Source organism: Trichomycterus rosablanca, chromosome 1, assembly GCF_030014385.1.
Source record: "Trichomycterus rosablanca isolate fTriRos1 chromosome 1, fTriRos1.hap1, whole genome shotgun sequence".
Classification (NCBI taxonomy): Eukaryota; Metazoa; Chordata; class Actinopteri; order Siluriformes; family Trichomycteridae; genus Trichomycterus; species Trichomycterus rosablanca.
In genome coordinates, this window is record NC_085988.1 from 8,769,142 (window position 1) to 8,784,000 (window position 14,859).

The following is a 14,859-nucleotide window of genomic DNA, read 5'->3' on the forward strand; positions in this document are numbered from 1 at the left end:
TCTATAGTATGTATGATTGTAGCAGGTGCAGCTGTGTTGTTGGGATTTTTGAATCTTTATTAGGAACACTAATCTGTGCAAAGCTGCTGCTGTGGGGCAAGTTGTAGCCTAGAGGTTAAGGTACTGGACTAGTAATCAGAAGTTCGCTGGTTCAAGCTCCACCACTGCCAGGTTGCTGCTGTTGGGCCCTTGACTGCTAAATGCTGACCATGTAAATGTATATGCTGTGTTTAAAAATCCCAACAACACTGCTGCACCACAACAACATACTCTACTATGTCGGTACTACTGCAGCACACTGTTCCACCCAATGACATCTAATACATCTAGGACTCGTACGGGTTCCATCCATTAACGGACGGGGTGACGAAGGCTGACGAACGTCTACGGCAGCAGATGAGATACAGTCAGTCATTGTATACGCCCAAAGTTCATCTGTATGGCAGGTGTAGCTTAAAAAATGACCGATGAATGTACAAACCCAATAGGAAGGTGTTCCTAATAAAGTGCTCGGTGCATATATGTACCTGGGCATGTTGCTGATCATGATTCTCAATCAAATTTCATGTTCAGAACGTTTATAAATGGACGTAAAATTGGAATTCAAAGCTGGAATAAGCAGGAAGGTGTAAATACCAGGTCCACAACGATAGTATCAGCACATGCCATTAAAATCAATTCACCTTTTATACGTGCCGGATGAAGGATGAATAAATATTCCATCTGTTTAAAGAGTTCTCAACCAAAAATACAAATCTGGGGAAATTAGTATTATAAAAAAACTACAAAAGTAAAAAAAAAAAAGTGAAGAAGTGCACGACATAACAAATCACAATTATTTACAGGCAATAACGACATAAAAAATCATTAATTTTGTGCCCAAAGTGGTTAAATTAATCATAAAAAAGCTGACATTCATCCCTAAAGCGAATAAGCTTATAGCTTAAAGTCTCCTCCTGGAAACGTCCAGAAGAACCAGAAACAAACGGAACCGTACCAGTTCCTTCCTGTTCTGCACTGAAGAATGATTCCAGGTTCCACTAGAATCAAACGGATCCAACATCACGTTCCAATGTTGTGTTACAGCGTACAGAACATAAGCTGCAGCATTTCCAGTAGGAGGCGCTGTTCTTACTGAGCATGAACGTTTCAACCTGTGCGCCCACGCGAGTACGGGTCATTTTGGAAACGTAGGTTTGGGTTTTGGCCGAGTGTCCATGTGAAGACGATGAGTGAGGTCAATAAAAACAAAGCTGTGTCCAGGGTAACTGTATCCGGGGTAACTGTACCCAGGAGACGTGTATCCATATTAACTGTATCTGTATTAAGAGTTTCTGTATCCAGAACCCTTGTATCCAGGGTAACTATATCTAGGGTTTCTTTATCCAGGACAACTACCTCCAGGTTAACTGCATCCACATTATCTATATCCAGGGGTCTGTATCTACGGTAACTGTATCCAGGAGAAGTGCATCCACATGGTAGCTGTATCAGGAGTTTCTGTATCCAAGGTGTCTGCCTCCAGGACAACTGTATCGAGGGTAACTGTATCCACAGTAACCATATTCAGGGTGACGGTATCCAAGACAACTGCAACCAGGGTTTTTTTTAATCCAGGACAACTGTATCTAGGGTAACTGTATCCACAGTAACCATATTCAGAGTTACAGTATCCGGGACAACTGCAACCAGGGTTTTTTTTTTTAATCCAGGACAACTGTATCTAGGGTAACTGTATCCACAGTAACCATATCCAGGGTGACCATATCCAAGACAACTGCAACCAGGGTTTTTTTTTTTTTTTTTTTTTAATCCAGGACAACGGTATCTAGGGTAATTGCATTCAGGACAGCTGTATCCAGGGTAACTGTATCCAGGACAACTGTATCCAGGGTAACTGTATCCAGGACGGTGATTGTCCGTCGTTTTGGTGTGCATGGGCTCTCGTTTTGAGAGTGTGTGTGGACTGAGCAGCAGGCGAGCAGGTTTGATTCTTGTTGTTAGTAATGCTGCTCGTACACGTGCTCATAACGTTCCTCACATCTTTCACATGAAGTATCACACACACACACACACACACAACCAGGCCAAAAGTATGTGGACACCGCTTCTAGTGAATCATTCCAGTGATGGAATAGTTAAAATATTTTCTTTATGATGAAGATTAGTTTGTTTTAATGTTGCACAGATGAATGTTTCAGTCTCAGTCAAAAGTTAGGACACCACCGGAACACACCCCATCATCCTGAGCAAGGTAAACGTGTGTGTGTGTGTGTGTGTGTGTGTGTGTGTGTGTACAGGTGTCTGTATATATATATATATGAATTCTTTACACAGTTTCTGATATTTACATCCACGACTTCATTTCTACCCAAACGCTGCCCTTCTGAAATCTAATCCAGAATGGAAAATAAAAGATAAAAACAACATGATGACGACGACTGGCATCAGAGTTCAAATATAAACAAAACACGCTGCACTGCTATGCAACGTGCACCAGGGAATTCTGGGTAATCCACTACAGGTACAGTGGAATAATAGAATTTTAGAGAAAGGGGGATTAGTGACTAGAACTGTAGAATAATGGATCTGAAGAGGCTCATAATTAGCAGGACGTGGGTGTATCTGGGTAATATACATGTAATTTGTACCCAGATACATGTACACATACAGTGGGGGAAATAAGTATTTGATCCCCTACCAACCAGCAAGAATTCTGACCCCCACAGACCGGTTATGTGCCCATGAGGCACACAAATTAGTCCTGTCCCTGTATAAAAGACTCCTGTCACAGAATCAGTTTCTTCCGTTCAAATCTCTCCACCACCATGGGCAAGACCAAAGAGCTATCAAAGGACGTCAGGGACAAGATTGTAGACCTGCACAAGGCTGGAATGGGCTACAAGACCATCAGCAAGAAGCTTGGTGAGAAAGAGACCACTGTTGGTGCGATCATTCGAAAATGGAAGAAATACAAGATCACAGTCAATCACCCTCACTCTGGAGCTCCATGCAAGATCTCACCTGGTGGGGTAAGAATGATTCTGAGAAAGGTGAGGTCAGTCCAGAATTACACGGGAGGAGCTTGTCAATGATCTCAAGAGAGCTGGGAGCAGAGAAATGCTGGATATGACCCCAAGAACACCATCCCCACCGGGCATTTCTCTGCCTCCAAACATGGTGAGTGGAGTTGATACCAAAGAGCTCAATTTTGGTCTCATCTGACCATATCACATTCTCCCAAGCTTTCTCTGAATCATTCAGGTGTTCATTGGCAAACTTCAGACGGGCCTGTACATGAGCCTTCTTGAGCAGAGGGACTTTGCGGGCACTGCAGGATCTCAATCCATTACGGCGAAGTGTGTTACTAATGGTTTTCTTGGTGACTGTGCTCCCAGCTCCCTTGAGATCATTGACAAGCTCCTCCCGTGTAATTCTGGACTGACCTCACCTTTCTCAGAATCATTCTTACCCCACCAGGTGAGATCTTGCATGGAGCTCCAGAGCGAGGGTGATTGACTGTGATCTTGTATTTCTTCCATTTTCGAATGATCGCACCAACAGTGGTCTCTTTCTCACCAAGCTTCTTGCTGATGGTCTTGTAGCCCATTCCAGCCTTGTGCAGGTCTACAATCTTGTCCCTGACGTCCTTTGATAGCTCTTTGGTCTTGCCCATGGTGGTCGAGAGATTTGAACAGAAGAAACTGATTCTGTGACAGGAGTCTTTTATACAGGGACAGGACTAATTTGTAGCCTCATGGGCACATAACCGGTCTGTGGGGGTCAGAATTCTTGCTGGTTGGTAGGGGATCAAATACTTATTTCCCTTAATTAAATACAAATTAATTTATAACTTTTATTTAGTGTTTTTTTTCTGGATGTTTTGTTGATATTCTGTCTCTCTCTGTTAAAATAAACCTTCCATAAAAATTATAGACTGTTCAAGTCTTTGTAAGGGGGTAAACTTACAAAATCAGCAGGGGATCAAATACTTATTTCCCCCACTGTATATTATATGTGTGTATGTATGTATATACAGGTCCTTCTCAAAAAATTAGCATATTGTGATAAAGTTCATTATTTTCCATAATGTAATGATAAAAATTAAACTTTCATATATTTTAGATTCATTGCACACCAACTGAAATATTTCAGGTCTTTTATTGTTTTAATACTGATGATTTTGGCATACAGCTCATGAAAACCCAAAATTCCTATCTCAAAAAATTAGCATATTTCATCCGACCAATAAAAGAAAAGTGTTTTTAATACAAAAAAAGTCAACCTTCAAATAATTATGTTCAGTTATGCACTCAATACTTGGTCGGGAATCCTTTTGCAGAAATGACTGCTTCAATGCGGCGTGGCATGGAGGCAATCAGCCTGTGGCACTGCTGAGGTGTTATGGAGGCCCAGGATGCTTCGATAGCGGCCTTAAGCTCATCCAGAGTGTTGGGTCTTGTGTCTCTCAACTTTCTCTTCACAATATCCCACAGATTCTCTATGGGGTTCAGGTCAGGAGAGTTGGCAGGCCAATTGAGCACAGTAATACCATGGTCAGTAAACCATTCGCCAGTGGTTTTGGCACTGTGAGCAGGTGCCAGGTCGTGCTGAAAAATGAAATCTTCATCTCCATAAAGCTTTTCAGCAGATGGAAGCATGAAGTGCTCCAAAATCTCCTGATAGCTAGCTGCATTGACCCTGCCCTTGATAAAACACAGTGGACCAACACCAGCAGCTGACATGGCACCCCAGACCATCACTGACTGTGGGTACTTGACACTGGACTTCAGGCATTTTGGCATTTCCTTCTCCAGACTCTGGCACCTTGATTTCCGAAAACAGTACTTTGGACCACTGAGCAACAGTCCAGTGCTGCTTCTCTGTAGCCCAGGTCAGGCGCTTCTGCCACTGTTTCTGGTTCAAAAGTGGCTTGACCTGGGGATTGCGGCACCTGTAGCCCATTTCCTGCACACGCCTGTGCACGGTGGCTCTGGATGTTTCTACTCCAGACTCAGTCCACTGCTTCCGCAGGTCCCCCAAGGTCTGGAATCGGCCCTTCTCCACAATCTTCCTCAGGGTCCGGTCACCTCTTCTCGTTGTGCAGCGTTTTCTGCCACACTTTTTCCTTCCCACAGACTTCCCACTGAGGTGCCTTGATACAGCACTCTGGGAACAGCCTATTCGTTCAGAAATTTCTTTCTGTGTCTTACCCTCTTGCTTGAGGGTGTCAATGATGGCCTTCTGGACAGCAGTCAGGTCGGCAGTCTTACCCATGAATGCAGTTTTGAGTAATGAACCAGGCTGGGAGTTTTTAAAAGCCTCAGGAATCTTTTGCAGGTGTTTAGAGTTAATTCGTTGATTCAGATGATTAGGTTAATAGCTCGTTTAGAGAACCTTTTCATGATATGCTAATTTTTTGAGATAGGAATTTTGGGTTTTCATGAGCTGTATGCCAAAATCATCAGTATTAAAACAATAAAAGACCTGAAATATTTCAGTTGGTGTGCAATGAATCTAAAATATATGAAAGTTTAATTTTTATCATTACATTATGGAAAATAATGAACTTTATCACAATATGCTAATTTTTTGAGAAGGACCTGTATATAACAGGGTATATGTGTGTGTACATCTAGGTAAGTGTGTGTATCTGTGTGTGTGTGTGTGTATTATATATACATGGGTAATGTGTGTGTGTATGTGTCTGTGTATAAATCTAGGTAAGTGTGTGTATCTGTGTGTGTGTGGGCATATATGGGTAAGTGTGTGTGTATACATTTCAGTGTGTGTATAAATCTAGATAAGTGTGTGTGTGTGTGCGTGTGTGTGTGTGTGTGCGTGGGCATATATGGGTAAGTGTGTATGTGTGTAAGTCTAGGTAAGTGTGTGTATCTGTGTGGGCATATATGGGTAAGTGTGTGTGTGTGTGTGTATAAATCTAGTGTGTGTATCTGTGTGTGTGTGTGTGTGTGTGTGTGTGTGTGTGTGTGTGAGTTTCCCTTCTTTCACACTGATCCTGACTGGCTGATCAGAAACTCCGCCCCCCTCCTCCTGGCCGGCAGGGGCTGCCTGGGCGTCGGCGGGTGGTGCTGCCGGGTGTGGTTAGCATGGTGGTGGTGGTGGTGAGTGGGCGGGTTCGGGGGCGTGTCTCTGAGGGAGGGAGGGACGACGGAGGATTTGATGGGGACGATCCGGGTGTCCATCACCTCGCAGTCCACCTGCATCATCAGCTCGTAGCCGCCCTTGGACGAGTTGTACACCGACTCTGCGCACACACACAGTAATGAGGTTTGAACCAGCGCCCTAGTGCTCACTAGTCCAGTAAATTACCCGTTAGTATTTGACAGCATCTCACCGTTGACGGCCATGGCCGGCATGACCAGGGACATTTTGGGACGCGTGGTTTTGTTGTGACTGATGGCAGGAAGCAGCAGATGATCCTGAAACAAACACACGCACATTTTCGATCGTCACGGTCTTAAAACGAACGGCGTTTAATAAGCGACGCGCTCCGTCTCTCACCCGTCTGAACGAGACCACGTAGAAGGTGTCCTCGCGCCGATCGATGGCGTCCAGGAAGTCGGCGTAGCTCACCTCCGGTCCGGGTAAGAGCTGCAGCTGACTGATAACACACAGTACACACAGGTTTAATTTACGCTCTAGTGGTGACAAGGTGAACTGCAGCCACTTGGGTGGAACAGTGGTCCGTTGGCCGTGCCTGAGGGAGGGACGGCAGTACTGGAAGCATTGGCAGCAGCTTTGAGGAACCCCGTCGACCTCCCTCCCTCAGACACAGCCAAATAATAATAAATAATAATTACAACCGGTATCACAGTGGAGAAAATAATAATAATTGTTGCACAGATTGTATCAATTCATACAATTTGTGCACTGGCGCTATTCACCTCGCCTGGTTAACATCACTGCAGGGTTGCCAGGTTCGGAATTTTCCAGCCAAATGTATTTTTGTGAGAATACTTTCTTTATTTGTATTATTCATTTATTTATTTAATTTCATTTTTTTTTTTACACAAAAAGGGAAATGTGCAGCATTGTTTTGTATAGTTTGTACCTACCTCAAACAGAAGGACGTTCATTATTTAGATAAATAAAAGATAATCAAAAATACAGTATTTTATTTTATTTTATTTCTTTTAAAGAAAAAAAAATCGGGAAAAAATCGTATCGCACTGTGGGTAGAGTGTATCGTTACATCCCTAATAATTAGTATTATTAAATAATTATTATTAAATTGTTATTATTATTATTATTATTATTCAAGTATTATTAATTTATTATTAAATTATTATTAATTCATTATTATTATTAAATTATTATTATACTATTAAATTATTATTATCATCAAATTATTATTATCATTATTATTATTATTAAATTATCATTATTATCATTATTATTATTATTAAATTATCATTATTATCATTAAAATATTATTATTAAATTATTATTATTAATATAATTAAAGTATTATTAATTTATTATTAAATTATTATTAATTCATTATTATTATTAAATTATTATTATACTATTAAATTATTATTATCATCATTATTATTATTAAATTATTATTTATTATTAAAATATTATTATTAAATTATTATTATCATTATTATTATTATTAAATTATCATTATCATTATTATTATTAAAATATTACTATTAAATTATTGTTATTATTAAATTATTATTAACATTATTATTATTGTTATTATTACTATTATTATTGTTGTTATTATTACTATTATTAAATTATTATTATTATTAAATTATTATTATTATTAAATTATTATTAGTATTAAATTATTAGTAGTATTAAATTATTATTATTATTATTAAAGCTGTTAGCTAGCATTACACCGTATTAGAAGCAGAGGCTGCTGGGAAATGTAGTACTTCGTACCTCTCGATGGCGCGGTGAGTCTCGATGGGTAGGTAGCGGGAGAAGTTGGTCTTCCTGTGCTGAGCTTTCTGCTGGCGGAAAGAAAAACACGCCCATCGTTAATCAACGTTAATCAAAGGTGAGAAGCTAGAAGCTCAGCGGCGTCCCAATTTTAGGAAAGGAAGGACGTAGAGGTCAGGATGGGTGATGTTGTGTCTAACTGTGGTGGACATAATAACGGAAACCACATATTGACAGTCACGATGACGCCCAAATTATATTAAAAGCAGGTTTTCTGATAATCAGAACTTTAACATGTGGGGGGCAACTAACAGAGTCCCTATAGTCCCAGCAGTGGAAGCAACTCGACAGGGACAGGAGCCACTTTCCAGGGCTGTTACCCAATGCCCTCAAAACTAGCCCAGCCCCCCAAAACCCCCCCAGCACCTCTATGATCCAGTTTCAACAACAAAAATACCATTTACATTACATTTGTGGTATTTAGTGGACTGAATACAGTTTAAGCAATCAAGTGTTAAGGGCCTTGCTCAGGGGCCCAGCAGTGGCAGCAGGCGGTGGTGGGGCTTCAACCAGCAACCAGCAACCACCAAAATTAACAAAGATGAACGAGCTTCCTGGAACCGGAATCCATGACAGCATCACCATTCAGGAACCTTTCATACCACAAAGATCCGGACTTACGCCACAATCGGATGCAATGCCCTCGATTCTCAACAGATCGGATTGTATTCAGTCCCAGTCGTGAGCGTTCTGTATAGAAGTGCCAGCTGATATCCAACAAATGGTGTAAAGAGCACACAACCTGGACCCCTGAGCAACACACAAAGTAACATGCTCTGATAAGTCCACTTTTGTTTTAGCAAGCGGAACCTGGTGGAAATCAATACACCCGACTATTACAGTGTGTGTTCCTATTTTACCCAGGAAGGTGCACCCTATGGTGCGAACACTTCTCTCTTATAAATTATTCATTTATTATTCATTCGGACTGAGATCTGGGTTCGAATCTTCTGCACATAGGCACGGTCGTGTGTGCATGTGTGTGTGTGGGGGGGGATTAAGGAATATTAATTATTAGATTCATTATGGAAGTGCAACAGCGCCATCTGCTGCCTGGTTGATGCTCCCGTACTAGTGTTGGACAGTCTACAAAGATGGACTCGACTCATGACTCGTAAAAAATGACTTGTAAACAACAAGAGTCTCTAGCGTCAGCATGTGTTAACATTAGTTACGTGTGACAATTAACCCATTTTGGTCGTCTTAACCCGCAACGCACGCAATGTGTTAATGTAACAGCCAGCTTCCGGTGTAGTGATGAATCATCGCTCACTACTCCCTACACAGTCTGAAGTTCACTTCATTTGAACATATTCGTTACCTTTGGATCAGAATCTCACTTAAAATGGTGGAATACCCTACGTAGTGCACTTCACAGGAACGACCGGGGTGAATGGAACGCTCCTACAGAATCGGTGCTGATGGATGAGAGACGCTTTCTGAGCCAATCAGAGCTTCTGATTGTAATTGTTAGTAAGAAATGCTGTTATTTGCATTTATTCGGTTTGCGTCACACAGATGACGTGGTAATGAAACGCTCGATCAGCTTTCTAACGACTTCCTGTTTTACTTCACAACCGGGAAAAGTTTGGAGGTTTTTAATTATAAGCACATTTACAAAATAACGGATTCTGTTCCTAATGGGACGCACGCTTATAAATGTAATAGCATCTGGAAGAACAGAAGCTAAGGTAAGCAGTGCTTATGATTGTTTTTGCTGTGTTTGGGATTTTGGCCGCCGTGCCGTGATTTATCGAGCGCTTTTGTTTTGTAATGAAAACAAAACATATAAGTTGAAGCTTTTAACTGGAACCTTCTTGTTACAGAAATTACATTCATTTACACAATGAGGAGGAAAGTAAAGGCACGAAGTAAAACGGCTAAATACACTCGCTAATCTGTTGTTGTTTTTATCTGAACTTACAGATTATTTCTACGCTACATTTCCAATATATGTTTTGTGTTTATTATATTGACTCGTGACTTGACTCGGACTCTAGTCTAAAGACTCATGACTTGACTCAGACTCTAGTCTAAAGACTCGTGACTTGACTCAGACTCTAGTCTAAAGACTCGTGACTTGACTCGGACTCTAGCCTAAAGACTCATGACGACTCGGACTCTAGCCTAAAGACTTGTGACTTGACTCGGACTCTAGCCTAAAGACTCGTGACTTGACTCTGACTCTAGCCTAAAGACTCGTGACTTGACTCGGACTCTAGCCTAAAGACTCGTGACTTGACTCGGACTCTAGCCTAAAGACTCGTGACATGACTCGGACTCTAGCCTAAAGACTCATTACTTGACTCGGACTCTAGCCTAAAGACTCATTACTTGACTCGGACTCTAGCATAAAGACTCGTGACTTGACTCGGACTCTAGCCTAAAGACTCGTACCTTGACTCGGACTCTAGCCTAAAGACTCGTGACTTGACTTGAACTCTAGCCTAAAGACTCGTGACTTGACTCGGATTCTAGCCTAAAGACTCGTGACTTGACTCGGACTCTAGCCTAAAGACTCATTACTTGACTCGGACTCTAGCCTAAAGACTCATTACTTGACTCGGACTCTAGCATAAAGACTCATGACTTGACTCGGACTCTAGCCTAAAGACTCGTGACTTGACTCGGACTCTAGCCTAAAGACTCGTGACTTGACTCGAACTCTAGCCTAAAGACTCATTACTTGACTCAGACTCTAGCCTAAAGACTCGTGACTTGACTTGGACTCTAGCCTAAAGACTCGTGACTTGACTTGGACTCTAGCCTAAAGACTCGTGACTTGACTCGGACTCTAGCATAAAGACTCGTGACTTGACTCGGACTCTAGCCTAAAGACTCACGACTTGACTCGGACTCTAGTCTAAAGACTCGTGACTTGACTCGGACTCTAGCCTAAAGACTCATGACTTGACTCGGACTCTAGCCTAAAGACTCATGACTTGACTCGGACTCTAGCCTAAAGACTCGTGACTTGACTCTGACTCTAGCATAAAGACTCATGACTTGACTCGGACTCTAGCCTAAAGACTCACGACTTGACTCGGACTCTAGTCTAAAGACTCGTGACTTGACTCGGACTCTAGCCTAAAGACTCGTGACTTGACTCGGATTCTAGCCTAAAGACTCGTGACTTGACTCGGACTCTAGCCTAAAGACTCGTGACTTGACTCGGACTCTAGCCTAAAGACTCGTGACTTGACTCGAACTCTAGCCTAAAGACTCGTGACTTGACTCGGACTCTAGCCTAAAGACTCGTGACTTGACTCGGACTTTAGTCTAAAGACTCGTGACTTGACTCGGACTCTAGCCTAAAGACTCGTGACTTGACTCGGATTCTAGCCTAAAGACTCGTGACTTGACTCGGACTCTAGCCTAAAGACTCGTGACTTGACTCGAACTCTAGCCTAAAGACTCGTGACTTGACTCGGATTCTAGCCTAAAGACTCGTGACTTGACTCGGACTCTAGCCTAAAGACTCGTGACTTGACTCGAACTCTAGCCTAAAGACTCGTGACTTGACTCGGACTCTAGCATAAAGACTCGTGACTTGACTCATGACTTGACTCGGACTCTAGCCTAAAGACTCGTGACTTGACTCGGATTCTAGCCTAAAGACTCGTGACTTGACTCAGACTCTAGCCTAAAGACTCGTGACTTGACTCGGACTCTAGCCTAAAGACTCGTGACTTGACTCGGACTCTAGCATAAAGACTCATGACTTGACTCGGACTCTAGTCTAAAGACTCATGACTTGACTCGGACTCTAGCCTAAAGACTCGTGACTTGACTCATGACTTGACTCGGACTCGTATTTCGTGACTTGTGAACATCTGGAGAAGATCAGACTGGGAGCAAATGGTGGGGGGGATGTTATTGGCTGACTGTCACATGACTGTTTCCTTTTCTCTCTGTGGCGGGACGATATCGCTCTCAGAACGTTTGTGTGTGTGTGTGTGTGTGTGTGTTCACACCTGAGCTATTTTGGCTTTCTGAGCAATCTTGGGTTTTCGGTTGGACTTCTTGCGGTTGATCTGATGCCGCCGCACCCAGCCGCGCAGCTCGTCGGCCAGCCTGAGGGACTCGGAGCGGTTGAACTGCCTGCAGTCGGGGGAGGAGAAGAGCCGGTCGATGTCCTGCAGAACCAGGTCCCTCACCTCGCTGAACATGGTGGTCACGTTCCTACGGGCGCGGAGAAACTGAGCGTTACCGACATGCAAGAACAACCTTTATCTCACCACGGGCACACCGTGCACCGCCTTGTAAGAGCATGCAAAAGAATACACTGGAGGATGGAGGGAAAACTGGTGGATCATACAGCGCCAGTCGGAAACCTTTCATATCACAGTTAGGCTACTGGACTAACATTCAGAAGGTTGCAGGTTCGAGACCCACACCTTCCCCTGAGCAAGGCCCTCGATTCTTGGGTCCGCAGAGCCCAGGAACTGTGGCTTCATTACCAATACGTCTGGAATTAGCAAATAAAAGCAGCTGCAAGGCAGTGGTTAGGACTCTGGGCTATTAATCAGAAGGTTGTGGGTTGGAATCCCAGCCTTTGTTGAGCCATAGAGTCTGACCCTGCGCTCTGACCCCAGCTTCTGCTGGAAAAGTGTGGATGGAGTAGCTGGGAAACAGAAACCAGGCTGTGGAAATGACTGAGAACTGGTACACTGGTATACCCCCCCCCCCCCTCCCCCCACACACACACATCTCCCAGTAGTGGCTGGAGGTTTCACGTGTTCATGATTGTGAAGGGGCGCTGGATACGTCCAAAAATGGAAGAATAGTAGAAATGTGAAGGTACCTGAACTGAAAGTCAGCGGTGTCTCTCTCCACCTCTCCTCTCCTCCACCTGTCCTCCCCCGGGTCCTCCTCGCTGTCCAGCCTGTCCTCCGCCGGCCTGTCGCTCGCCGTCTGGCTGGCGTCCGGAGCCTCGTAGGTGTCCTGAGCCTCCAGCAGGCGGCGCCTCACGTGGTGCTCCGGCTCCTCCTCCAGCGAGGAGTGAAGCTTCCTGTCGGTGATGCTGAGGGAGAATGACGAGGTGAGTGTTCAAATGTGAACAATAAGGCCGAAAGTATTAGGACACGCCTCTTAATTGTTATTTAGAAGGTTCAGTCGGTTCAGTCATGACTGTAAAAGCTGACTGACATATAAATGCTCATGGTTTTAAAATGGGATGTCAAACATGAGCTCATGCTCAGGTGTCCATATACTTTTGGCCATATAGTGCATCCTACTACAATCCCAGTTTCTGGAAAAGTAAAGCTATTCCACAAGAAGGATCCACCAAGGGTTCAGAAGGGTCGTGGCTCATCAGTTAAAGAGCATTTCTCAACACGTTCACCATCTACAGTACTTAATATTGTGGAAAGATTCAGGAAAGATTCTTAGTCCGTGTAGGGCAAAGCCAGAAACCTCTGCTGAATGTGGTTGACCTTTGAGCTCTCGGAGCACATTCTATGAGAAACTGTGATGCTTCCATGATAAATAAAGCCACATAGGCTTTAGGAGCACTTCAGAAAGCCATCGTCACTTAACACAGTCCGCCGCTGCATCAAGAAATTCTTCTACATTCACATTTTCAGCATTTAGCAGAAGCTGCTTTATCCAAAACGAATAACAGTATACAGTCTAATTAACTGAGAGTTAAGGGCCTTGCTCAAGGGCCCAACAGTGGCATCCTGGAAGTGATGGGGATTGAACCAACAACCTTCTGACTACTAGTCCAGTACCTTAAACGCTAGACTACAACCTTCCTATTACTGGTCCAATACCTTAACCGCTAGGCTACAACCTTCCTATTACTGGTCCAATACCTTAACCGCTAGGCTACAACCTTCCTATTACTAGTCCAGTACCTTAACCACTAGGCTACAAACATCCTATTACTAGTCCAGTACCTTAACTACTAGGCTACAACCTTCCTATTACTAGTCCAGTACCTTAACCGCTAGGCTACAACCTTCCTATTACTAGTCCAGTACCTTAACCGCTAGACTACAATCTTCCTATTACTAGTCCAGTACCTTAACTGCTAGGCTACAACCTTCCTATTACTAGTCCAGTACCTTAACTGCTAGGCTACAACCTTCCTATTACTAGTCCAGTACCTTAACTGCTAGACTACAACCTTCCTATTACTAGTCCAGTACCTTCACCACTAGGCTACAAACATCCTATTACTAGTCCAGTACCTTAACTGCTAGGCTACAACCTTCCTATTACTAGTCCAGTACCTTAACCGCTAGGCTACAACCTTCCTATTACTAGTCCAGTACCTTAACCGCTAGACTACAATCTTCCTATTACTAGTCCAGTACCTTAACTGCTAGGCTACAACCTTCCTATTACTAGTCCAGTACCTTAACCACTAGGCTACAATCTTCCTATTACTAGTCCAGTACCTTAACTGCTAGGCTACAACCTTCCTATTACTAGTCCAGTACATTAACTGCTAGGCTACAACCTTCCTATTACTAGTCCAGTACCTTAACTGCTAGGCTACAACCTTCCTATTACTAGTCCAGTACCTTCACCACTAGGCTACAACCTTCCTATTACTAGTCCAGTACCTTAACCACTAGGCTACAACCTTCCTATTACTAGTCCAGTACCTTCACCACTAGGCTACAACCTTCCTATTACTAGTCCAGTACCTTAACCGCTAGGCTACAACCTTCCTATTACTAGTCCAGTACCTTAACCGCTAGACTACAACCTTCCTATTACTAGTCCAGTACCTTAACCGCTAGACTACAACCTTCCTATTACTAGTCCAGTACCTTAACCGCTAGACTACAACCTTCCTATTACTAGTCCAGTACCTTAAGTGCTAGACTACAACCTTCCTATTACTAGTCCAGTACCTTAACCGCT

At 43.2% G+C, this 14,859-nt stretch overlaps 1 protein-coding gene across 2 annotated transcripts in view; it reads right to left on the bottom strand.

Annotated features, from left to right (window-relative positions):
• Positions 1 to 5,634: 5,634 nt before the first annotated feature.
• The window catches only part of atf6b (activating transcription factor 6 beta), a 38,946-nt gene continuing 29,721 nt past the window's right edge, over positions 5,635 to 14,859 (bottom strand). The window contains exons 11-16 of one of the 2 annotated variants that reach the window (XM_062999489.1): positions 12,788 to 13,006; positions 11,958 to 12,165; positions 7,924 to 7,991; positions 6,526 to 6,625; positions 6,359 to 6,443; positions 5,635 to 6,268 (exon numbers count right to left, since the gene is read on the bottom strand). In XM_062999489.1, the coding sequence (XP_062855559.1) occupies positions 6,009 to 6,268; positions 6,359 to 6,443; positions 6,526 to 6,625; positions 7,924 to 7,991; positions 11,958 to 12,165; positions 12,788 to 13,006 (940 nt within the window). In that variant the 3' untranslated portion in view covers positions 5,635 to 6,008. Of the gene's footprint in view, positions 6,269 to 6,358; positions 6,444 to 6,525; positions 6,626 to 7,923; positions 7,995 to 11,957; positions 12,166 to 12,787; positions 13,007 to 14,859 lie in introns of both variants that reach the window. The other variant, XM_062999480.1, reaches the window with a different exon arrangement.